The 26322-nt window shown below is 44.7% G+C and overlaps 1 protein-coding gene across 6 annotated transcripts in view; it reads left to right on the top strand.

Annotated features, from left to right (window-relative positions):
* CYFIP2 (cytoplasmic FMR1 interacting protein 2) overlaps positions 1-19033 on the top strand; it is a 130182-nt gene extending 111149 nt beyond the window's left edge. For all 6 annotated transcript variants that reach the window (XM_047853043.1, XM_047852957.1, XM_047853128.1 and 3 more), the window contains 5 exons: positions 4589-4661; positions 5126-5220; positions 10864-11102; positions 12646-12793; positions 16120-19033. In XM_047853043.1, coding sequence (XP_047708999.1) covers positions 4589-4661; positions 5126-5220; positions 10864-11102; positions 12646-12793; positions 16120-16287 — 723 coding nt within the window. In that variant the 3' untranslated portion in view covers positions 16288-19033. The remainder of the gene's footprint in view (positions 1-4588; positions 4662-5125; positions 5221-10863; positions 11103-12645; positions 12794-16119) is intronic.
* Positions 19034-26322: the final 7289 nt, after the last annotated feature.

The raw sequence follows: 26322 nt of genomic DNA, 5'->3' as shown, positions 1-26322 counted from the left end.
AAAACAAAATCATGTACTAGTTACATTGTTAAATCTGCACAGATGTTTTTCCTTGCTAGACCAGGTGGCATGCTAGGATTTCGTTTCCTTCCCTCTAATTCCAGCTCAAATCCCCCAAAGCTCCTTATTTTAAAGTTAAAAAATTGCTTTCAAAGTTTTGTTTCAGGTCAGTTTTTTTTAAATGATATATGTACAATATAGAAAATTCAGTAAGTGCATACAAGTCGGGAAAAAAACAGGGAGAAAGAAAGGGATAGAAAATTAAGAACACCTGAAAATCTCATCACATGGAGTACTTCTTAAAAATGTGTCATGTAATTCATACAGAGTAATCAGTAAAATTGAAGAGAAAATACTTTCCTTAGTAATAAGGGGAAGCATCCAGGCCCATATAAGAAAACCCAAAACAGGAGAGATTCTGTCCTAAGTCTCAATTCCCTTTTATGCCACAGACATTCAACTTTTATTGCACATACTTACTGAGCATTTATTATCTATCAGACACTCACTGTGCTCCCTATTGGGAATAAAATACAGTTAAAAATGGACATTGTGCCTACCTTCATGAAGATGATATCCCAGTGGGGGAAGGTAGACGTTAACCAGACATATAATCAGGCAAGTATAAATTCTAAAACAGGTTGTGCTCAGATGTTGAAAGGAAAAGGATGTGATTCTTTGAGGGCACATAACAAGGGAGCCTGCCGAGGCGGGGAGGTATTGAGGGGGGTCAAGAAAGTCTCCCCTGAGGGAATGATGGTTGAATTGAGATCTGAAAGAAGAGTGGCAGTTGACTAAGCAAAGGGAGTGTGGGCAAGAGAGGGGCAGGGAACGTTTCAGAGAGAAGGCAAAACTTCAGTGATGAGCGCACAGATGGTGCATTCAAATAACAAACGCTGCTGTGGCTGGAGCAGAAGGAGTGCAGGCCAAGTGGTAAGAAACCTACTGTCAAGGTGCTTCACAAGCCAGGGGCTGGGGGGTTCCTGGACAGGCCAAGTGTGGATCCTTCAAGATAGAGATTAGATAAGGAAGAGATCGACCGTTAGCATGGGCGCCCACAGTGGAGGCCGGTTTGGCTCCCTGACACAAGCCTTTGTGTGCTCGGCACTGGACGTTTTTATCCGTCGCAATGGCCTCAGCTAAGGAATGCCAGACAAATGCCTTGTGAAAGGTGTTGTGGGGTATGTAGCCGCCTCATTATGCAAATGGCCATGTAGCTCATCCTCTGGGACTTTGCAGGCAAATGCTTTCCCACCTCTATTAGGAAACCACATCCTTCTGTCTTTCCTCACCTTCATTAACAGATTGCATGAGGAGGTAGAAAACACACCGGAAGCATGCCAGCAGGAGGTTCCCCTTGCCCTAGAGAACCCCTGACACTGCAGTTGTGGATGGCTGGGGGGAGGGGGGGGCGGAGTATGCAGAGAGGGGGACTGAACACTCCTGTCCCCCAAGGAAATCTGAAGTGGAAGCTCATTATGTGCAAGTTATAAAGCAGCAACATTGCTCTTGTTGTAGAGGATCCAGAACCTTCTTCCTCTTCCTCTCTCCCCTAAGGTGGCACCCAAGGTCAATTTTACCCACCTAAATTTAATAAAATAGAAAGCTAACGGTTCATGCAATGGTCAGCTTTTCTAGTAAGAAGACGTATCTAGGAGCCACTGAATTTTTTGGAAGAAAAGAAAACAAGAAAGATAGGAAAACTTGGCAGTGGAGCTATTGTAACCAACCATCTGCTTAGAATACTTCCATAGTTCCTCATAGCACTTAAGATAGTATCCAGACTTCATACCATGCCTATGAACCCCTACATGATCTGGTTCCTCCCTACCATTAGGGCCTCAGTGTGTACTGTGATTCCCAGCATGGCATCACTAGGCTCCAGCTTACCTTCTGCCCCAGGGCCTTTGCACTGGAATGCTCTTACTTCATATCTGTATGGCTGGCTCCCTCACTTCATTCCATCTTCTCTTCAAATGTCTCTCCCTCAAAAAGGTTTTCCCTAACCACCCACCCTTCCTCAAGTAGACCCTTCCCCACTCCCAGTCACTCTCTAGCCTATTACCCTATTTTGTTTTATCACCATCTGAAATTTTCTGATTTGTTTTTATCTGTCTCTATCAACTAGAACATAAATTCCATGAGGGCAGAGATCTAGTCTAACTTGTTCAATGTCTTATCTGCAAAGCCTAGAACAGTACCAGGCACTCCACCAATATTTGTTGGGTGAATGGATGTAATGGTATTCTCATGCTTGGAGGTTAAGTCATGTGGATAAATACATTTATGTATTCATCTAAGACAAATATGAGATAACAAATATGCATTCGTTTATCAATAGTTATTGAGAAACCATTACGTCCTAGCCACTGGGGAGAAGATACAGAACTAGAGACCACACCCCCACCCCTAAGGACCTCAGAGTGTTGTGGTGGCCAACGGGAAGAAATGTGGAAAGAAGCAAGAGACATGAGGATGTGGGGTGCCTGCATGCCTCAGTTGGTTAAGTGCCTGAATCTTGATTTTGGCTCAGGTCATGACCTCACAGTTCGTGAGACCCAGCCCCGTGTCAGGCTCTGTGCTGACAGTGCAAAGCCTGCTTAGGATTCTCTCTCTCCCTCTCTCTCTGCCCCTCCCCCACTTGTGCGCTCACTAGCTCTCTCTCTCTCTCTCTCTCTCTCTCTCTCTCTCTTTCAAAATAAATAAATGTTTAAAAAAAGAGAGAGAGACATGAGGACTTAATGGTCATGGGAAGTAAAGAGAAGGAAAACGAGCCCCAGGTTTTGGGCTTGGGCACATGAGGAGATGAATGTGACATTCGGTGAGCAAAGGGGGGAGGAAGGGAAAAGTCAGCCTTAGAAATGTGGAGGTGTGGAATATCCAAGCAGTGATATTTAGCAAGGAGCTGGACGTCCAAGTGGGGAGCCTGGGAGAGGTGAAAGGAGCCGCCATGGCCTTGACACATACAAACCCCCAAAACACACGCAAGTAAAACATTGGGACTGACTGAATAGTCAGTCCTATGTATTAAGGAAATTTTATTTCTGATTAAAAAAAAAAAAAACTTGCAAGAAAGAAAACTCCACATGCAGATGGTTTCACTTGTGAATTCTACCAAGCGTCTCAGGAAGAAATAATACCAATTCTGCTCAGTTGCTTCCAGAATACAGAAAAGAGGAGAACTCGTCCCAAATCATCTTACAAGGTCAGCATTATCCTAATACCAAAACCAAAGACATTTAAAAAAGAAAACAGCAAAATCAGTGCTCCTCATTAAAAAAGTATAAGAATCCTCGATAAAATATTGGCAAATAATATCCAGCAGTACATAAACAGGATCATGCATCACATCCAATTGAGGTTTATGCCCAGAATGCAAGGCTCGTTCATCACTGAAAAAATCAATGTAATTCACTATATTAATAAACTGTAGCCTGAATGATCAATAAGCCAAGTTTTAGATTGATACGATGAAGCCGAGGACCTAAGTTTACAAATAGCAATCAAGACTAGGTGATTTGATCTACTGGTTATGGGAGAAAATAGCTTAATTAAGAAAGAGGGAAATTTTCCCCTTTGTCTAAGACACTGAGATCAGTGTCCTTTTGAAGGATTCACTTGTCTTTCCTCTGCTAGCTTGCTTCAAGGACTGACCTATAGTGAGAAAGGAGTTTGGGGGTTCCCCTCTTGAGCAGCCAGCCTTCCAGATTTCCAAGACGGCATATTCCACCCATGCTTGGGTAAGGAAAGCCAAGGGCACTCATACTCCTCATTTTCTCAGATGTTCAGGATCCAAGAGTGCCAGAGTTGAATGAAGCCTGGGTCTTACCCAGTCCAAATCCCCACAGTTTAAAGAAGAGCCGTGGGGGGCGTGGCTTCTCTCGGTCCTCTTATGCCATCCTCTGTTCTGAGATCCAGTGATTGTAAACTGGTCCCGGGACAGCAAGCTCATTAGACCCTGTCCTCCAGGCCTGTCCTCCCCCAACTCTTCCCTCTTTTTAAGCCTTTCTAAAGCTCACGTTTATGCATAATAAGTCACCATCAAAACGGATCTGTCCTAGATTCTAGTTTCTCTGATCTCACTGTTTGGTGTCTGGTGTGGAGAAAACCAAACAGACACAGGCCTTTGCATAGAATCATATGTGTCGGTGGGTGGTCAGATTGGCCAAGCCACCTGCTTTGAGCTTGCAAGCCTCATAACCAATCAGACAGACACAGGCTCTGGGGCCCATCATCTCTGTTTGATTCCTCTGTCACTCGTTTGAAATCCTCAACAAATTTCTTATAAGATTATAACGAAAAATGTATTGCACACTCATTATGTGCCCAGGACTATCCTATAAGGATATGCTTTCTCTCAGTCCTTACAAAAACTCATTAAATGGTACTATTCTGGTCCTCATTTTATAGGTAAATAAATAGGCTCAAAGAGATTAAGCAACTTGCCTAAGATGCCACAGCTAGTAAGTAGAAGAGCCAAAATTTAACCCTGGCTGCCTGTGGTGCTCAAGTTTTTACAAATGAAAATTCTTCGTGGTTTAAAATGAACGTTATTTTCCCTTTTCTTTCCTTCCATCTCTGTTTGCAGTCTCAGGAGGAAGTCTGTGATTTGCTCCATGCTGCACCCTTCCAAAACATCTTGCCTAGAGTCTACATCAAAGGTAAGAAATCACTAACAGCCGCTAAATAGCCAACTTGCATTTGAACTTCATGCCCACTTAATCGCAATAAACTCAGATCTGCAGTCAGAAAGGATAAATAAAGCTTTGGGAAGCTATTTGATATTCATAGAATCACAGAATTAGAAGTGACACTCCAGGCCCTGTTCCTTGGTCCTTCTAGATCATCCCCAATGTGTTCCTGTCTAGCCTTCGTTTAATTTGTTCGAATGATGGGGAACTCACCGCCGCACAGGGCAGATAATTCTGTTGTTGGACAGAGATAATAGAACGTTTTCCTTGTAGTGAGTCCCGATCACACTTTCCAGAACGAAGGAGACCAATTCGACACAGTCCGTCCAAGTTTTGGAACACAGATACGTCACCGGTCCTCTGGGAGTTTTTCGTTCCTCGGGTCCCCCAGGGTGCCCTGAGTCTCATTTCCTGCTCTGCTGCTCCTTTTGCAGAAGGGGAGCGTCTGGAGGTCCGGATGAAACGCCTGGAGGCCAAGTATGCCCCTCTTCACCTGGTCCCTCTGATAGAGCGGCTGGGGACCCCTCAGGTACGATCCTTCTATTTTTTTTTTAAGATTTATTTTTATTTATTTTGAGAGAGATAGAGAGCAAGCAGGGGAGGAACAGGAAAGAGAGGGAGACAGAATCCCAAGCAGGCTCCACGCCATCAGCACAGAGCCTGACATGGGGGTCGAACCCACAGACTGTGAGATGATGACCTGAGCTGAAATCAAGAATCGGACGCCTAACCGACTGAACCACCCAGGTGCCCCAGGTACCATACTTGTATCGTGGACTCTGAGAACCAAAAGGAACTTTAAAAGGAGAGCCTTTGGTCTAACCCCCTCATTTGACAGGCAGGGAAACTGAGGCACAGAGAGAGGAATGTCTACAAAGCCTGTTAGTGGCAGGGTCAGGTCTGGAATGAGATTTGCTACTTCTCAGGCCTGAGTTCTTTCTTCTACACCGTGTATCAGCTATTCCACCCAGAAAGAAGGAAGTCAGACAAGTATCTATTGTGCTTCTATTAGCATCAGGAATTCTGGGAGTATCAGGAGTAAGTTGCCTCTCAGAATTCAACCTCCACACACCCTGAGAACCAGTGATTCACTTCTGGATATCTTTGCTGGAAAAACACAGGAACACGGATGTTGACTGTAGCATTGTTTGTTAAAGCAAAAACTAGAAACAGCCAACAGAGGGTTGACTAAATAAAATGTGGTAAAGTTCATTGAATGCTCAATACTTTCTATATAATAATTAAAAGGAAAAATGAGATCTAAGTGCATCAATGTGTATCGATCATAAGAGCACAGTTAGAATGAATACAACAAAACCATATCAGTGAAGCTTTTCCTGAAAGATGGTATACTCGTAGTTCATAAGAGCGGCACCCTCTGAAGACAGATGAAAGAGACAGAGATGGGGCAGTGATCACAGGACACGTCAGCTTTATCTGTAATGCTCTAATCTTTTCAAAAGTGAATAAGCTCATGTGTTAATGCTGTAATTAAAATCAGTTTTTGCAGGGGCGCCTGGCTGGCTCAGCCAATAGAGCATGCGACTCTTGATCTCGGGGTTGTGAGTTCGAGCCCCACTTCGGGTGTAGAGATTACTTAAAAATAAAATCTTTGAAACAAAAATGAATTTTTACACACCAGTGCCAGTTGTTCTGCACATGAGGATGAGTGGGGCAGGACCCCTGCCTCAGAGAACTCAAGACAGTGGCAGGAATCAGGAAGAGAAAAGGGGAGGGACACAACGAGGATCTCGTGCTGTCTCCTTCCAAGTTGATTTGAGTGATCTGCACATTTTCAGGAGGCCAGGGGAGGAATTCCACAGGTAGAGAAATGGGGCGCCCTGGTGAGACGAGCCAGGGTGGGTGTGTGTTGTTCACCTTTGCCAACTGTTCAAAAGGTTTGGGATTCCAGTGTGCACTCGGACTTGCATTCCATGGGTCCTCTCTGCTCGTACCACCAAAGCTGATGAGTCTGAAGGACTCACATCCTCAGCGAGGGGGTAGAAAGCAGCCTCTTCTCTCAAAAATCAGGACAAGTATTTGGAGCACATGGAAGGACCCGATCTGCTCCGTCCTCAGGCTCCTGAGCAGCCATCACCAGACCACCTGTGTGCCACCCACCTCCTACTGAAAACCGTGACTGAGTGTTCAGTGGCATCTGGGTCCTTGGAGTCACCACGGGGAGAATTCAGATCCTGTGGAGTATGCACACTTTTTTTTTTTTGGCCTTCAGAGGCTGAGCAGAGGAGTCATCTAAAGATTTCCTTTTAGGGAGAAATCCCCCAAGCCGGCGGCATAGAAATGTGTCTGCTCCGCTGTTGGTGTCATCCTACAAGAATCTGGCCTCTCACATCCAGGGTTTGGCATGTGTTTCCACTTAGAAGACTGTAAATTCCTTCCCTGTTCTGGCGAACACCATTTCCTTGGGACTGTTAGAAATCTCAATTTGTCAAATGCTGAGTATTTGACCAACAAAAGCCTAGACATTCTGGAGGCTGGAGAGGAAGTGCCAGTTTTCTGTCTCCCAGCCCTCAAGGAATAGTCCAAAACTTAGTCGTCCCATAGACCGAAGAAAAGTTAACAAAATATGACCTTCCAGGCTAGCTGGGGTTCAGGGGACTCACATAATATCTAAGTGAGCAACAAGGGAGATCCTGCCACATGTTTAAAGTCAAGAAGTTTTGATGGTGTCGTACTGTTTGCATTGATTTCTGGGACATACTCAGGTGACCTGATTTGATCTCCGGTGCTACCATGGAAAGCACAGTAGCCAGGGGTCCTTGTTCCAGCTTCACACCTGAATTGATGCATAATCTACTGCTAGACATTGAATATCTCAGTCTTTGTTTCCCCACCTATGAAATGGGCTAATGGGTGTTTGGCTGCCATAGTTGAGCCGTCTTTCATGATTGTTGTGACGAACAAAAATAAGTTAAAAGACTTTCAAAAAACACAAAGGATGATACCAAGGATATCGAAATACCATTCTCCTCCAAAGGACACTAAACGTAATCAAAGTGTTCCATGAAGAAATTTATTTCCACATTTATTTTCACAGATGCTTTTTCTGTTCCCTTGTTAACTCAGAAAAGAACGGCAGGAAGAGAGAGAAAAATCCCCCCTGTTGAGTTAGGCTAGAAAAGAACTGGATGAAATGTATATGAAACACATCTCATATATATGTACATAACACCAAGTCACAAATTGAGGGCCTTTGCTGCAAACAATCATTAGTGCACTTTTTTCAAAGCAAAAAGGAAAAAGGACATGAAAGAAAACTCACACCCTGAAAAGTATAAATGCCAACAAAGAGTGAAAGTGTTCAACCTTACCAGTAATCACTGAAATGGAAATTAAAAGACTAGGGTACAGTTTTTCATCTCTCAAGTTGGCAAAGAACTTTGCTTACTGGTAACAGAGTGCTAGTGAGGGTAAAAGGTGCAGACTTCACGCAGAGGGTACAGAGTGCTTCTGCCTATCTGCAGACCAGTGTGCTGCTATGTAGCAAAAGCCTTTTAAAATATGTACACACTTCAACTGCATCGTCCTACTCCTCCTTCTAGGATTTTATCCTAAGAAAGTGATCAGAGATAAGCTTAAAAAGAATTACATAGGAGGACAGTTGCTTAAGAATTGTCTGCAATAATGAAAATTTGTAAACACTTTAAAATAATCAGAGTAGAAGACTCAAGGGGCGCCTGGGTGGCTCAGTCGGTTAAGTGTTCCAGCTTTGGCTCAGGTCATGATCTCACAGTTTGTGAGTTCGAGCCCCGTGTCAGGCTCTGTGCTGACAGCTCCGAGCCTGGAGCTTGCTTCCGATTCTGTGTCTCCCTTTCTCTGCCCATCCCTTGATCATGCTCATTCTCTCTCTCTCTCTCTCTCTCTCTCTCTCTCTCTCTCAAAAATAAATAAGCATAAAAAATATAAAAATAAAAAAAGTGTAGAAGACTCGATAAATGATGATATATCAATGGCCATTTTATGTAACCATTAAAAATTAGAGTACTGAAAATATTGAAGGAAATAGTTTTCTTAGATTGCTGCTATCTGAAGATAAAAAAAGCAAGATAAACAAATTCTGTTAAATATAGATGCATACACACACTCACATACATAAACACAAATCATATATCCATGCTCTAGGAAACCTCATTTCCTAGACGTGACGTGTTACACATTTCTAGGTAATGGGGTTCATGGGAGATTTTTATTTTCTTATAATGTTTTGAAAATGTTTTTCCGTATTTATCCAAGTGACTGTGTGTTACTTTTACAGCTCCCTCCCAGGAGAAACTGTAAGGGTAAATGCTTCTCCAAGGCAAAGGGACAAAGCCCCTAAACCATTTCAGTCTCAGGCCCTTTGGTTGGTTGTAGCGGGGAGGTCACCAGAGTTCAAAGTCTGTGTACAGATTTATAAACCCATTGCTGATTTTTCCCCAACACGATTGTCAGGCCCTGGGGATTGATTCAGACTATGTAGATGCCCAGGAGATTAATTAGTGAACCAGAATTGTCTGTGTTAACTGATGAAGAGGAATATCCATGACTTGAGAACAAATATGGGTCCTTTATTTATTTACTGAGCACCTTCCCTGTACCAGGCCCTCTCTTTCTGAGTGGAGAGCCCTTCCAGGGTCCAAATACCAGTCTAGAGCATTGCCTGGTAAGAACAGAATGAAACACCAGCTTCAGGATTCTTTTGAAGACACTTCTAGCCAACTGTGACAAATTAAATGGTCTCTTCTCTGCTCAGGAGCTTTCTCTGCCTATAGAATCAATATGAGTCAGCCTGAATCAGGGTTCCCTCTCCTTCATGTTTGAAACACAAATTTGTCTTCCCCAATTTACGTTTTTTTGTGTGTGTGCTAGACTTCTTCCAGTTTATAGTTGTCATGACAACTAAGCCCATAGCCCATTTTCTTAATGGGCTCCAGCATTGTGTTTCCTGATTTATTTCCTTCTGTGGATTAATTTAGAGATTGCTCTCCTTCTAGGGGCTCCAGTGTGATAGCTTAAAGGGAGAAGTCAGGTAGGCCCCTTCCAGGCACTCTGTGAAATGACCTCTCTGGGGAGACTTCCTTCTGGAGAGCTGACCCCGTGAGTGCCATGTGGACCTCTCCATCTCAGAGACCAGTACTCTTTAGCCTTGTCCCAAGATTTGGAGACCTTACTTTGACCTTAAATGTTAATGTCTGTCTACCATTTGCAGATGGTTTTGAGATCTCTACCCCTAGACATTTTTACTCATAATGTAGACAGTAATGTGTTTTGATGTGCTTGTCTAGCCGGCTGATTATTAGAGATGCAGTAACCAGGACCTACATGTGAAGCCAGTTTAAATTATTAATAGAGATAGTTTACAATGGTTAGAGGATTTCTAATAGGAGATGATCCTGTAAAATCAGTGGCAAATGTTTAAAGAGTAACATATGCTTTTTGTAGAACATTCAACTGTACAGAAATATTTAAAGTAAAAGGTGAAAATCCTGTGTGCTTCGCCAAGCCTGTCTGCTCCCACAGTTGACATTTCCTTCTAAACTATCTTACACACACACACACACACACACACACCCCACATATAGTTTTGTCTATGGGATTGTATGTTGTTGATGTGTTTAATAGGATTATAGTATACATCCTTTTTTGAAACTTGCTGTGTATTCACGTAAGAATTTAAGCCATAGATCTAGACTAGGGTTCAAATCCAAGCTTTTACCGCTCACTGGCTGCCTCTCTGAACATCAGTTTCTTCATCTGTACAACGGGGATAACAGTGTCAGTGTTTCATGGGATCGTTCCCTCTTTCATGGGGTTGATGTGAGGGATAAGTAGCTTAGAACAGGCCTGACGTGTTACACACACACTCAGTGAGTGTGAACTGGTAGTAGTTTCATCTCAGTCTTTGCAGTGGATGCATGACATTCCATGATGTGATAGACCTGGATTTTTTTAATGGACTCTTCCTCTTTGATGGCTCCTAGATTTTACTTACCACAAGTAAGTCTTGCCACAAGACCCCCTACTATTGCACTAAGGTTTACAAAGTTAGTGCCCTGCTGTGGGTGAATGAATCCCAGGTACAGCCAGCTGTAGGGTTTGGGAATCCCCCATGAGAGGTGGAAGACAGGGTCTGAGGTAAGGCTAGAAGGTTTATGCACTCTTCTGTTCCCAGCAAATCGCCATCGCCCGGGAGGGCGACCTGCTGACCAAGGAGCGGTTGTGCTGCGGCCTGTCCATGTTTGAGGTCATCCTGACACGCATCCGGAGCTACCTACAGGACCCCATCTGGCGGGGCCCACCGCCCACCAATGGCGTCATGCACGTCGATGAGTGTGTAGAGTTCCACCGGCTCTGGAGTGCCATGCAGTTCGTCTACTGCATCCCTGTGGGGACCAACGAGTTCACAGCTGAGTGAGTACCCTCCGGGAAGGCTGGGTCACCACCTGACGTGTGTGTCTCCCCCGATCAAGAGTCACCAGGCTACCAGAGCTCACCCAGAAAGGTGGGCAGAGGCAGATTGTTCAATAGCTGCTCGCTGAATACACATATGTGCCAGGTGCTGGACAGACACCAGTACTGAGCAAAAGTAGATGGTTCCTGGCCTCATGGGGTTTACAGGACTGAGCAGAGACAACATGCATAGACATAAGGCACATTGAATGGGGTCGCTTGGCAGGAAGGGCAGGAAGGGTGACAGGTGCCTGAGGAGAGCGGAGTGAGTTTTGGGAATTAAATCACACAGTAGATCTGAGCCTTGAACATTGCCTGGGATTCAACCCTTAGAGGGGAGGAGAGGACATTCCAGGAAGAGCAGCAAGTGGTTGGAGGCAGAGGAGTGTGTGCGTGAGCATGTGCCCTGGGGTCGAGGACCCCTCAGGGCCTGGTTTTTCCGAGACCCAAAGCTGCCCTGATCACGTGGGCAGGAGGGAGCCCTGCTGAGGCTTTGTCACTGAGAAGCCCAGTGTCCACCTCACCCCTCACAAAATTCCAGGATTCATAGAAAAGAGAGCAAGGCCTCCCCAGCTGAGGTTCATGCCCTAACTTGCTCATGCAGTCCTGCCTCATGAGGCCTACACTCCTGAAAACCAGGAAGCCTTCTAGAGTAACCCAGTCCTACCCCCAGAGAAGACAGAAGCAGATTCCAGTTCTTCCTTCCCTCACCCAGCTACACACACCAAGAACAGAGTGGTGAAGAAGACAAGTCCTGTCCTCCTGGAGAACAAGCAAGTGAGAGGCAGAGAATCCTGGAGGCAGTGGTGCTGGGAGTGGGCCGGGAAAGCTGTTTTCAGAGCAGCTGCTGGGCCTTCCCTTTAGCCACGGTGATGGGGAAGCAGGGAAATCTGCCCATCGGGCTGCAGCTGCTACTTGAGGACAAGAAAACAGCAGAGAGACGACCCCATGGCCTCCAAAATCACCCAAGATGCTGCTGTGTGCGGGAGGCATGCAGGCTGAGCCTTACCAGCCCAGGAGGACTCACCGCTCCCCCCGCCCCACACCAATAGTGTCTGCTCGTCCACACACCATGCCCCATCCCTGCCCTCTGAGCCTGCGTGGGCCACTTGGTCCCCTGGTTTGAGATGGTCCTTCGCCTCACAAGCATTCCTGTAGCTCCTTTACAGAGAGGTCAGACACATTCTCATCTGAATTCTAATCAGCCACGTAAATCTCAAGGACTGGTTGAATTTTTTTCCCTGCAAATTTGTTTTCCGCAAAGGTGATTTTTTCCATCAGTGGCTAAAAGGCTGACACCTCTTTGTGGTTAGGAGGATTTATAACGTAACCACGGTCCCTGGAACAAGTGAACGTATGCTCACATCTTCCCTTGTACCCACTTTACAGATGAAGAGGATTGACCCAGGGACGGGCTTGCTCACTGTCTGTACTCCTGGCCCCAGAGCCCTCCCCCTGCCCTTCCCTGCCCCTCACTGTAGCTGCTTCCTCTCCCCACTCCCAGGCAATGTTTTGGTGACGGTCTGAACTGGGCCGGCTGCTCCATCATCGTCCTGCTGGGCCAGCAGCGTCGCTTCGACCTGTTTGACTTCTGTTACCACCTGCTAAAAGTACAGAGGCAGGACGGGAAGGATGAGGTCATTAAGAATGTGGTAAGCAGCTCATGGTTGGGGCCAGGGAGGCGGGGCCGGGCCTGACAGGCAGGCTTTCATCTGAAAAGGAGGGTGAGCCGCTTGTGGAGGCCAAGTCCCCACACCACAGGTAGGTACAAAGATGCTCAGTGGCCGGGGACCTTCTTACAGGAAGCCATGAGTCACTTGCTCATAACCTGCTGGGATGAATCAGGTCACCCCGCAGGGCTGGGCCGGGCTCCAGACCTGAATTACCCCTTCCCTGTGCCAGTCAGACTGCTGATACCGGTGCCTCATCCACACAAACTCTCACTGAACACGGAAGTCGTACAGGCACGGGGATGGGAAAAACGCGGCTGTGGAGTAAGCGGGGCCGCTGGGGTGCACTGACAAGGGCTGTCTAAATTGGGCTGAGGGCACAGGCGGGGAGGGGTGGCCAGAGAAGGCATCTCATGGAGACAGCACTTGAGCTGAGTCCAGAATGACCAGCAGCCAATAACCAGGCAAAAAATGGGTTGCAGCATGGGGAGGATGTTCCAGACAGAGGGAACAGCCATAGCATGCACAGAGACATGAAGATGTGTGGCTGGAACAGAGCGTGGGTCTCTAGGACTAGCTGAAAGGAGAAGGAAGCAGGAGCTACCTCATAAAGGGTGTTTGTTTTATTTGTGTTTGTTTTTTGCCATTGTGGTAGAACATACATAAAACATCAGGGTTGCCATCTTAACCATCTTTAAGTGTGTGGTGCTGTGGCATTGGGCACGCTCACTCTGTCACGCAGCCGTCACCACCTTCCATCTCCAGAACTTTTTCAGCTTCCCAAACTGAAGCACTGTTCCCATTGAACTCTAACTCCCTAGTCTCCCCTCCCCCAAGACTCTGGTAACCACCTTTCCACCTTCTGTCTCTAGGATCTGACTACACCAGGGACTCACATAGGAGGAATCATACAGTATTTGTCCTTTTGTGCCTGGATTATTCCATGTGCTCCAGGTTTACCACGTTGTAGCTTGTATCAGAATTTTCTTCATTTTTTTTTTAATTTTTTTTTTCCAACGTTTTTATTTATTTTTGGGACAGAGAGAGACAGAGCATGAATGGGGGAGGGGCAGAGAGAGAGGGAGACACAGAATCGGAAACAGGCCCCAGGCTCCGAGCCATCAGCCCAGAGCCTGACGCGGGGCTCGAACTCACGGACCGCGAGATCGTGACCTGGCCGAAGTCGGACGCTCAACCGACTGCGCCACCCAGGCGCCCCAGAATTTTCTTCATTTTTAAGGCTGAATAATATTCTAGTGTATGCATATACCACATTTTGTTTATCCGTTCATCACTGATGAACCCTTGAGTTGCTTCCACTTTTTGGCTATTGTGAACATGCTGCTGTGGTCATGAGTGCACAGATATTTGTTCAGGTTCCTGCTTTCATTTCTTTTGTATATACCTAGGAAGTGGAATTGCTGGGTCATATGCTAACTCCATTTTTTTTTTAAGTTTATTTATTTATTTTGAGAGAGAGAGAGAAAGAGAGAGCATGGGCTGGGGGCTGGGGGCAGAGAGAGAGGGAAAGAGAGAATCCCAATCAGGCTCCACACTGTCAGCACAGAGCCCAGTGTGGGCTCAGTCCCACGAACTGTGAGCTCATGACCTGAGCCAAAATCAAAAGTTGGACACTTGACCAACTGAGCCACCCAGACACCCCGCTAATTCTATTTTTAATGTTAGAGGAACTGCCATACCATTTTCAGTAGTGGCTGCACCATTTTACATTCCCACCAGCAATGCACAAGTTCCAGTTTTTCCCCATCCTTCCTAGCCCTTGTTATTCTCTGGGGTTTTTGGTAATAGCCATCATAATGGATGTGGAGGGGTATCTCATTCTGGTTTTGATTCCCATTTCCTAATGACTAGTAATGTTGAGAATCTTTTCATGTGCTTATCAGCTGTTTGTTTATCCTCTTTGGAGAAATGGCTATTCAAGTCCTTTGCTCACTTTTTTTTTTTAAGATGTATTTTATTTTTACAGAGAGAGCACGCATGCAAGTGGGAGAGAGTGGCAGAGAGAGGGGGAGAGAGAGAAAGAGAGAGAGAGAGAGAGAGAGAGAGAATCTTAAGCAGACTCCATGCTCAGCCTAGAGCCCAACACAGGGGCTCGATCCCATGACCCTGGGATCACGACCTGAGCCAAAATCAAGAGTCAGATGCTCAACTGACTGAGCCACCCAGGTGCCCCTTTGGCTCACTTTTTAATTGGATTGTTTTTTGTTGTGTATATATATACATTTATATTTATATATTCTGGATATTATGTATATTTATATGTTCTGGATATATATTCTGGGTATGTTTATATATTCTGGATATATTTATATATTCTGAATATTAGTCCCTTATCAGATATTGACTTGCAGATACTTTCTCCCATTCCATGGGTTGCCTGTTCACTCCGTTAATAGTGTCCTTTGATGCAAACAAGTTTTTAATTTTGATGTAGTTCAGTTTATGTTTTCTTTTTTTTTAATTTTTTTTTAATGTTTATTTATTTTTGAGACAGAGAGAAACAGAGCATGAATGGGGGAGGGTCAGAGAGAGAGGGAGACACAGAATCTGAAGCAGGCTCCAGGCTCTGAGCTGTCAGCACAGAGCCCGACGTGGGGCTCGAACTCACGGACTGTGAGATCATGACCTGAGCTGAAGTCGGACGCTTAACCAACTGAGCCACCCAGGCGCCCCTATGTTTTCTTTTATTACTTGTGCTTTTCGTGTCACATTTAAGAAATCATTGCCAAACTCAGTTTCATGAAGCTTTTCCTCCATGTTTTCTTCTGAGTTTTATAGTTTCAGCTCCTATGTTTAGGTCTTTAAACCATTTCAACGTTTGTTTTTGGTTTTTGTTTTTATGTTGTGTAAGGTAAGGATCCAGCTTCATTCTTTACATGTGAATATCCAGTTTTCCCAGCACCATTTATTGAAAACACCATACTGTCTCCATTGAATGTTTTTTTGCACCCTTGTGAAAAATCCTTTGACCATATATGGAGGAGTTTATTTCTTGGCTGTCTATTCCATTGATTTGTGTGTCTGTCTTCATTCCAGTGCCATACTATTTTGATGACTGTAGCTTTGTAGTAAGTTTCAAAACTCACAAAGGGCTTTATGGCCAAGTTAAGATTTGATTGCTTAGTTCTGGAAACCCATACAAGGCCTTTAAGCAAGAGAGTGATGTGATCATTGAAGCATCAAGACCCTGGACCCCAACCTCACTGAACTCTTCTCTTGCTCTTCCTTTTTTTTCCCCTCTGTCCTTTCCTCCTGCCCCTAACCTGCACGTCCCTGTCCTTCTGCAGCCACTGAAGAAGATGGCAGACAGAATTAGGAAGTACCAGATCTTGAACAATGAGGTTTTTGCCATCCTGAACAAGTACATGAAGTCCGTGGAGACGGACAGCTCCACCGTAGAGCACGTACGTTGCTTCCAGCCACCCATCCACCAGTCCTTGGCCACCACCTGCTAGGCGGAAGGTCCTGCAGACCCTCGACCTGGAGGAGAAGAAGCAGGAGAGAGAAAGCCATGGCCAGCCTGCAACAGGGTCCTCCTGGACAGCATATGGGATAGGCCTGGACACAAACAAGAACCTCCCCAAACACATCTACACCTCCCAAGGGCTGGGCCTGTGCATGCTCTCCCATGACATCTCCATGGTGGTTTCTCCATAGCATAAATGAAAAAAAAAAAAAAAAAATCAAAAGAAACAGGGCAGTATGTGCTTTTTCTTTTCTTTTTTCCCCTCAGCTGTATTAAGAGCCCTAGTCTCACCCCTTCTCCATCTCACAGCCCCACCCCACATCCATGGTTGCTTCTCAAGACCTCCTCCCAAATGGTGACCTCCTACCCAGTGCCCACACGTGACCTCAGAAGTGAAGTCTCAGAGCGGAGAAAAGAGCATGGCCATAACCCGAGATACCAGCCTGAGCTGACAGGAGTATGTCCACGTACCGACTTCCTCTCCTCCTCTGGCTCCCTCCCCTCATTTTCCCAGGTGACATCTCCCCCTGCTCTGGGTGCCAAGGATTCTAGCACCCACAGCAGTCATGGACCAGACACTGAGAGCCATGGGAAACAGAAGACGAGGTTCCTGGTACTGACACCATGATTGATGGTGGTGGCCCTGGCTGTCCCTGGACTCCCCAAACCCCACTCCCCTCTCAGGTGCTCCTAGAGAGAACTCAGAAGTGCATTCATAATCGTATCTTACTTAGTGAAGTTATGGTAGGAAGATGGTCAGGTCTGTTGTGCAGAAACAGTATTTATTAACACAGCCAGGAATTCCATAGCCCCAAACAGAAAGCCATTAGACCATCTCAGCTTGGTGAGGAAGTGGTTCCTTTATTCATCAATCAAATACTGTGAGCACCAAGCTGCACAGGGCAGTGGATGCTGGGGATGCAGCATGGAACAAGTCAGTCATGCACTGCTCACCGCATTAGCCAGTGACCAAATTAGGGACAACTTCTCTGCACAGACTCTCATCAAGGAACACTCCCACGAGAAAGAAAATATTAAGGGGTTATTTCAACAGAAGCCCAAAACATATTGGAGTCAGGGAGGTGAGGAATATAAATAACACTTGTCAATGAACTTTTAGTACCAGGATGCACTCCCAGAAAAGGAGTCCTGTTCTACTGAATCAGTACTTCCATTGTCCTAGAAGCTGAAAGATTCCTAGGACATTTTATCTTTTATTCTCAACATCCTTAGTTCTCTTTAACTTAGATTTTGAGGCCTGGGGCATATCGCACAGGGGCATATCTATGTGCATTTCTCAGACTCAACCAAAAGTCTGCAGAATCTCCCAGTGAGCATAGGGAGACTGGTTAGAAGGATGGAAGGCTTTGGGAATGAATGTCTCATTACAGAGCACCTCTTGCTCAAAGAAGCCTGGGACCCTGAGCTTGTAAGAAAATAAAAGTGAGACATTTGATATCTCATCCCCAACCCAGGGAGGAAAAGAAAAGTGAGAAAAATAAAACAATAATGGTCCCCTCCCTTAGGGTGGATGAATGGAAATGGTTACCATTAACAGATGGCCCATTTTAACCCCATGGAAAGAGCAAAACAATCCATAGCAAGAGGTTGTGTGATACACTGTGCCCACCAGGGAGGAAAGAAGGGCTCATCAAATGTGGTCCAAAGGCCTATATCAACATGTCCTGAGACTAGCACATTGGATGCAGATTCCTGGGCCGTACCTCAAACCAATTAACCAGAGTAAGGGAAATCTGCACTATCCACAAGCCCTCTTTGTTGTACTGTTGCACAAGGAAATCTGAGGACCACTGCTGTAGAGGGTCTTTCCACCACTAGGGCTTTGAGCTCCTTCTGAGCCATGAAAGAAAATATTTGTAGGGTAGGACAGTGATTCAGGGTGGACCGGCAGATCCTCTCATCCTTAGATGCGACTTCCTATTCTGATTTTTTAATTTTTTTCTTCTTGGTGACCATAGATGCGCCAAAGGCAAAAGGGAGAGGCTACACACACCGCATGATAGAACTACATGGTGGAACACACCTTCAAAACCCACCAAAAAAAATCTCTAAGCTGCAGAGAATCTTCAGTCCTGTCCGGGGACAGTGGCTCTTTCAGATAGGTGACTGGCTATTAAGTCCTAGAGATTATTCCAAATCCATGATCATTGCCTTTGTGGAGATTTGGGTCATCCATTTGAGGAGACTGCTATTTCAATAACCTGTCCTTCCTGTTCTGCATCTGTAACCCTGAATTTGACCCCTTGGGTAGAATCCTATTATCCTCAAGAGACTTGATCCTGGTAAATTGAGGTCTTCACCTAAATGAAAGACATTTCGTTTCCCTGATTCGCCAGCAACATTTATTTATGAATACCAAACAGCTTTAATATTCTTTCCTCCCTGGTATTACTGCCTCCTTTTGATTTGATTTTTTTGTGTGTCTAAGAAGCAGGAAAAAAAAAATCTTAGGTTTTAAAAAGTTAAAAAAAATTGTTTCAAAAACTGTCAAATGTACCATATTTGTATTAAGAGTTGTTGGGAATTTTTGTACAATGAATTTACATTTATTTATGGTGACTTATATTTACGCTTGTGATCAAATCATGATGTTAAATTCTTAAATCATATTTGCTATGCAGCTGAAGATGATATTTTGCTTTGTATTTTGGGGTACCTGTGTTGAGTTGATAAACATTTCCATCTCTACATCTCCATTAAAACTTCCAAACCAGCATCTTGGTCTTGATTCCTGGTCCTGTTCCAGGGCTCCTTGATCTGTGGAAGGCCACATGAACACCGATGACTGAGAAAACAGTCTGAAAGAGAATGGAAGGTGATAAAGGTATAGCTGGTCATTGTGCCCTAAACTAATGGCTGGCTTTGCTTTCTCGCTGGAGGCATTACCTTTACAAATTGGTTTATACTAGATAAGATACTGGCAATAGTTGCTGCTCTTCAGAATTCCATGGTCTCACTGAGTGATCTCTATTTTAAGAGGAAGGATGGGAACTAATGTGTGCAGGCAGCATGCTAAGTCCTATTCTTCCATTCCTTTGAATCAGCCACAGTCACTTTATGTGCTGTATCCCACCTTGGACAGACAAGGCTGTGCAGTGTGTTCACTTTTACACCGTTGCTAAGTGACCACTCTGATTTGAACCCAGCTTCAAAGCCTGAGCTTTTGCTGTCATGCTAATGGACTGGTCAACCAGTCCCGACCCCAAAACTAGACTTCGGGCCACTGGACTTTGCAGGGCTTTGGGTGAGGGAGATTGAGCAGAGCCTGGGATCAGGAGGAGGCCCAGCATGGTAGCAAGGGGGTTACCAGGCTGAAGGTACCTCTCACACTCCTCAGAAAGGATGACACCAGAAGAACACTACAAAGTTGTGTGTGAAACTGACACCAGTGTGTGGAGTCCCATGTTTTTCACAGCAGCAGCTTTCCCAAAGGCCACTCACAAAGATGAGTCCTAGGTCTCGTGGCCTGTGGCCTGGAGTAACCCTCTAATCTCTCAGGGCCTCCATTTCCTTGTCTTCAAATTGGACAAAATGATCCGAGGTCCTTTCCAGCTCTAATATCCTGATTTCAGGTAATGTCCCAGTGGCCTACATTGAGGGGCCTACTTCACAAACTTGAAGACTTTCTCAGCCATGTGTTGCCACTTCCAAGGATTCTCATTGTTAGAGGTTGTACATTTGAGCTGGTGTAGTTGGGGCACGGTTGGTATTAGTCCTGAAAGATGCTCAGTGGTAAGAGGGTTCTGTGGTCACATGGACGTGGGGAACGGCTCATGCTGTTTCCCTTCTCGAAGATCCGCAATGCTCTGAGTCCTGCAGCCTAATCAGCCTGGAATAACACCACATCACGCAGTGACCATGACTTTGGAAACCCCTTTCTCTGCAACACGAATGATCCTCTCATGGAACATACCTTGAAAACTACTGGGCTAAGAACATGGAAGTCTGTGTTAGATGCAAACAAAACAACAAGCACCAAAAACTCCCACAGGAGGGACGCGTGGGTGACTCGGGCAACAGACTCTTGGTCTCAGCTCAGGTCATGATCTCACAGTTTGTGAGTTCGAGTCCCACATCGGGCTCTGTGCTGATAGTGCTGAGCTTGCTTGGGATTCTCTTTCTCCCTCTTTCTCTATGCCCCTACCCTATTTGCACTCTCTCTGTCAATAAATAAATAAACTCAAAAACCAAAAAACTCCCACAAGAGAAGGACCACTGACTTCACAATTTGTGAAGCAGGGACCTGCCAAAGTACTGAAGGGTTTCAGATGGAAAGGGGAAGCATTTTCACGATGGGAGAGAATAGGGCAGAGGAGTGTATTCATTTGCTAGGGCTGCCATAACAAAACACCACAGACCACGTGGCTTAAACAACAGAGATTTACTTTCTCACAGTTCTGGAGGCTAGAAATCCATGAGCAAGGTAACATCAGAGTCGGTTTCTCCTTTTTTTAATTTTTTTTTTTTAAGTTTTTCTTTGGGGGGAAGGGGCAGAGAGAGGGAGAGAGAATCGCAAGCAGTTTCTGCACCATCAGCACAGAGCAGGGCTGGTTTCTTCTAAGCCTCTCTCCTTGGCTTTTAGATGCCGTCTTCTCCCTTGGTCTTCACATGGTCTTCCCTCCGGGTGTGTTTGGGTCCTGATTTCCTCTTCTTAGCAAGACGCCAGGCATATTGCATTAGGATGCATTCATGTGACCTCATTTTACCTAAACGACCTTGTTAAATAAAGGCTCTGTTGTCAAGTACAGTCCCATTCCGAGGTACTGGGGGTTAGGATTTTAACATAGGAATTTGGGAGTAGGGAACACAATTTGGTTTATAACACCAGAGAAGAGGAAGGCTAGATCTGAAAAGCCGTTGCTTCTGGGGGCCCTGAACTTGTTCGAGGGCTGGGATGCCATTGCTTTGAGAAACACATCTTGAATACTATTTGCAAAACTATATAATCAATTATGGCCACAGACCTAAAGGAACTTCTGGAGTTGTAGAAAGAATTTGTAAAAATGCACATAGTGAACAAGAATGTAAAGGAGAATATGTTGATTCTAATAATCACTAGATTATTTATTTACTGAGTTTTCTCATGCCAGGCATCAGGAAAAGTGCTCTTAGGGGCACCTGGGTGGCTCAGTCAGTTAAGCATCTGACTCTCGATTTTGGCTCCAGTCATGATCTCACGATTCACGGGTTCAAGCCCCCATCAGGCTTCGTGCTGGCAGTGTGGAGCCTGCTTGGGATTCATTCTCTCTCTCTCTCTCTCTCTCTCTCTCCCTCTCTCTCTCTCTCCCTTTATCTGTCTCTCTAAGTACATAAATAAACATTTAAAAAACACAAAAATGGGGCGCCTGGGTGGCTCAATCGGTTAAGCGTCCAACTTCGGCTCAGGTCATGATCTCACGGTCCGTGAGTTTGAGCCCCGCGTCGGGCTCTGGGCTGATGGCTCAGAGCCTGGAGCCTGTTTCCGATTCCGTGTCTCCCTCTCTCTCTGCCCCTCCCCTGTTCATGCTCTGTCTCTCTCTGTCCCAAAAATAAATAAACGTTGATTAAAAAATAATAATAATAATAATAAACACAAAAAATAAGTTTTTATTCACTTAAATATCACAACTTATAGGAGGTAGGCACTATTATTTGCACCCACTTTACAGATATAGATACTGAGGCACAGATCTCAAAGAGGGTAAGGGATGGAGCTCTAGAATTCAAAGTCCAGTAAGTCTGGATCCAGGTCCAAGGTCTTAACCCCTAAGCATATAACAATATACTTCACAGCACTTCTATCCTAAGGGATCTCAAGACAGGCACACCAAATATTTCTCAAGATCAGAGGAAAGAGAGTGTTTTTCCAGCTGGGGCTAAGATGGAAAGGGTAAGGGCAATATCAGGGAGGACTTCATGGAAGAGGTTCCATATCTTCCTAAACTTGAAAAATGAGAATCTGAACACAAGGAGATGCACCAAGAGATTGAAGGGAAAGAATCTACCCACATCAAATATTGGCCAAGAAAAGGCCCTGACCCTTAATGGCTTAAATTAGGTTAAACATGCCACTGTCCCTAGCTCTACACTTGACCAGGCCCTGAATGTCAAAGTCCTACAAAACGATGCATTTATTGAGTAGATTCATGCATCATGCATCTGTGTCACTGACAATCTGATACTCAGTGCTGCTTCAGCACTGGTAACCCTAAACATCCACTGTGTGCCCAATGCCTTTCAGGCCTCAGAAGAACATTTCCTTCATTGCTTGCCCATGTCCTAAAATGCAGAAGCCTACAAGTGTAATGAAGTTTTGTGCATTGTGCTGCCACTGATACCAGGGATGCGTCCTGCTTGGAAAGTGGGGAAGCTTGAGGTCCCTAGGCGAGGAAAGAGGACAAGCCAATGAGAATGGCAATTTTAACCGAAAATCCAGGAGCATTTTTGTGCCACATTTATGAGCACACACAGCTTGAGTTTATTACTAGAGAACATGGCTACAACTGTGCCTCTGATGATGTCCCCTTTTTTGAAACAAAAAAGATTACGTACACTAGTTTATGGAGCTGTTGTTCAAAGCTAGAATATTTGACGAAACACACATCAGATTTCACATTATAAACCACTCGCAGACACTCAATGGAACTGCTGACAAAATGCTATTAAAGTAATTGGATTTAGTTTAGACAAAGGTAAAAGATGCATTAAAACTTTACATAAAGGCCCAGAAGATCCTCAAAGAGTGAATCGTGTTCTTAAGGGAAAATAAAATTCATTGTGAATTTACTATCTATAGTTATTTGGTCTGAACAATTGCTTACTATTGTTAACATTACAAAAAAAAAAAAAAAAAACCGGCATCTAGGTTTGTTGAATTTGCTTCAAGGGGACTAAAATATATTTTTATAAATTTTAGAGAAATTGGCTTTCCTAAATGAAAATGCATGTGAAGAATGCAACAAAAAATGCCATTCCAATGAAATATAAAGAAATCAAAACAGTGAAACAAAAAATATTTTGCATGATTAAGAAGATTCACATGCAAATAATGTCAAACTAACTTGTTTACAAACTATTTTTTGGCCATTATAGGTCAGAGTATAGTCCTGAGGAAGATCAGAACAAACTGAGCCACATACTGCTTTTAGGGAGGTTTCCTTATAATATCCCAGAACTGAAAAACTTGAAATAACAGAAATACTATATGCTCCAGAAGTTGCTTTAAGAGACAATGAAAATCATTTCATAAGGAACACTTATATAATAAAATTTATATAATAAAATGAAAATGTTTTGCAATATTTTCTGTTACAATAATTATACGTGACCCCCTATTTACAGTAGTTGAATGTAATATGTAAAATGCCTGGCCTAATTTTTCATCTAAGTATTGCTTTAAAAATCCTACTGATGGGGACACCTGGATGGTGCCCCTGATCAGTCGGTTAAGCTTCCAACTTCGCTTGGCTCAGGTCACAATCCCAGGTCTGTGGGTTTGAGCCCTGCATCAGGCTCTCCACTGGCTGTGTGGAGCCTGCTTGGGATTCCCTCTCTCCCTGTGCCCCTCTTCCTGTGTGTTCTCTCTCTCTCTCTCTCTCTCTCAAATAAATAAACTTAAAAAAAATAAAAGAAGCCACACCCTAAAAAAATCCCATTGATGATTTCAGGTGCCACCCCTTTTCAGAGCAGAATTTCTTCAAATTGAAATTAATAAAAAAAACAAAGAGTTACAGTGACTTAAGAAAGGTGGTCTAATTTGAAAATCTTGATCATAGTGTTCTCACCACACCAAAAATGGAAAGGTAACTATGTGAGGTGATGAATGAGTCAATTAACTTGGTTGTGACAATTATTTCACGGTGTACACATGTATCCACACATCACATCGTACACCTTAAATATATACAATTTTTATTTGTCAATTATATCTCAAGAAAGCCAGGTGGTGGGGATCTTGATCATAATATATAATGTTGCTAAAATGAAGGCAAGAAAGATAAAATTTCTAGCATAAATGCATATTGACTTATGGATGACCTATTTGTTTTATCCGTTCACACATCATTGGCCCAACAACAAAACACCCAGGAATATGCAAATGATAATTAATTCAGTCATCTTTGATAGTTTTGCCAGCTTCCAGTCATATAAAACCCACGATGTGACATATAACTTCTTTTGTGTTATAAAAGTATATTTCATTGTTAGAAAGAGAGAGCATATTTTCTAATAGTTCAATAGTGTGATTTAGAACTTTTAATTATTTAGAGACATATGATATTTGGCGCTTTTGACCCAGACCCTGCAGATGGTTGGAGGCGGTCAGCTCTGACTCTCCCTTCAGTTCGCCTAATGTGAATAAAAACGGAGGGAGAAAGGGACAAAGACCCATTTGCTTCCCTCTAGGCAAGGAGGAGAATAACCAGCCCCCCAAACCAGTCCCCACAACCCCATCTGGTTTGATTTACCCTGATTTCCTCGGTCCACTCCCCTCTCAGCCCACCCCCTCGCTCCCAGATGTGGCACTGTCTCACTAGAGCTTCCGGCAGAATGGGGAGAGTGGAGGGTTTCCCTGGGAAAATATGCTGTGAGATGCTATCAGAGCTAAAAATATGCAGGCCTTAAGCTCCGCCTTCATTAGTCAGAATAAAACCCAGGGATTTCTGCCTTCTAGAGTTTCAGACCAACGAAAAAGGGGGAAATCAAAGAGCCTCCTCATTGGGGCTTGGGGCTTTTCTCAAACACTTTCTGCCAAGGAGCCAGACCCTGAGCTGGACTCGTAAGTGGCTGCCCTGGGCAAGGGGCTGGCTCTCGGCAGGACGGCCTAGGGTGCACCCATCCCTGGCTACCACATACTGTCATTTAATCGGCATTCCCATTTTATACGTGAGGACTCAGACTCAGAAAACAGTAGAAGTTAAACAACCACACCACTGGCCTTTTTCAGTTCATCCTGGACTCAGGCTCTCCCTTGTCCTCCCAATGCTCACACTGCCCCTGCCTGCCAGGAATGCTTGCCCCTTCCCCACCCCACCTCCCTGTCTTCCCAGACTAAGACTCTCTGTCATCCTTCAAGTCTGGCTCCACATGCCCTTCCTCTTGGAAACCTAAGTCCCAGGTGCTCTGTTAGATACTCTCTGTGCATTCTGTACTTGACCTTCTTGCCATTTATCAAAATTGTGATTCAATGCGAACTGTGTGACCATTTAATGAATACGGTCCATGAGTGGGGGGATTGAGTCAGTCTTGCTCACCCTCACGGTGCCTGTGCTTTTCACAGCAGGCGACAGACACATTGAACGTGTGGCATCTTTGATGAATGACTCAATTCCCCTGCCCCCTCAGAAAAGCTTGCCATGTAATCGGTGTCAACAAGTTAGCCCGCCTTAAGACAGCAGCTATGGTAAAACGGAAGAGAATAAAGCACTAATTGTCTGGTGTGGGCGGTATGCATTATAATTGTCCTATACAGGGTCGTAGCGTTGACTGTGGAGGTGGACTAGAAGCAGGGGGGACAGGGACAAACACAAGAAAGAAACAGAGTAGTGGATGGGCATGAGGCGTAGGGCATAGCCTGCATGCAGAACCTGCTGGTGGTAATTTTCTCCCTCTTTCTCCCTTCTCAGCCAAGAATGGGATGAAAGAGACTAACTGGTTAAATTTTGGTTGTTGAGGGGTGCCTGGGCGGCTCAGTCTGTTAAGTGTCTGACTTTTGATTTCGGCTCAGGTCATGATCTCACAGTTCATGAGTTCGAACCCCACATCAGGCTCTGTGCTGACAGAGCACAGCCTGCTTGGGATTTTCTGTCTCCTTCTCTTTTCTCTGTCCTTTCCTCATTCACTCTCTCTCTGTCTCTCAAAAATCATATAAACATTAAAAAAAAAAAAAAAGCTCAGTGGTTGAAAATCCAGCTCTGCCAGGAACTAGCAGATTCTTAATCTCTCTAAATATTAGGTTCCCTATGGATTAAGAATAGTAACAATGGTAATACCTACTTCTGTGGTTGTTGCAAGGATAGAATAA

The sequence above is a fragment of the Prionailurus viverrinus genome, chromosome A1, assembly GCF_022837055.1.
Source record: "Prionailurus viverrinus isolate Anna chromosome A1, UM_Priviv_1.0, whole genome shotgun sequence".
NCBI lineage: Eukaryota > Metazoa > Chordata > Mammalia > Carnivora > Felidae > Prionailurus > Prionailurus viverrinus.
Note: the sequence above shows the minus strand (reverse complement) of the source record. Positions and strands in the feature narration are given on the sequence as shown.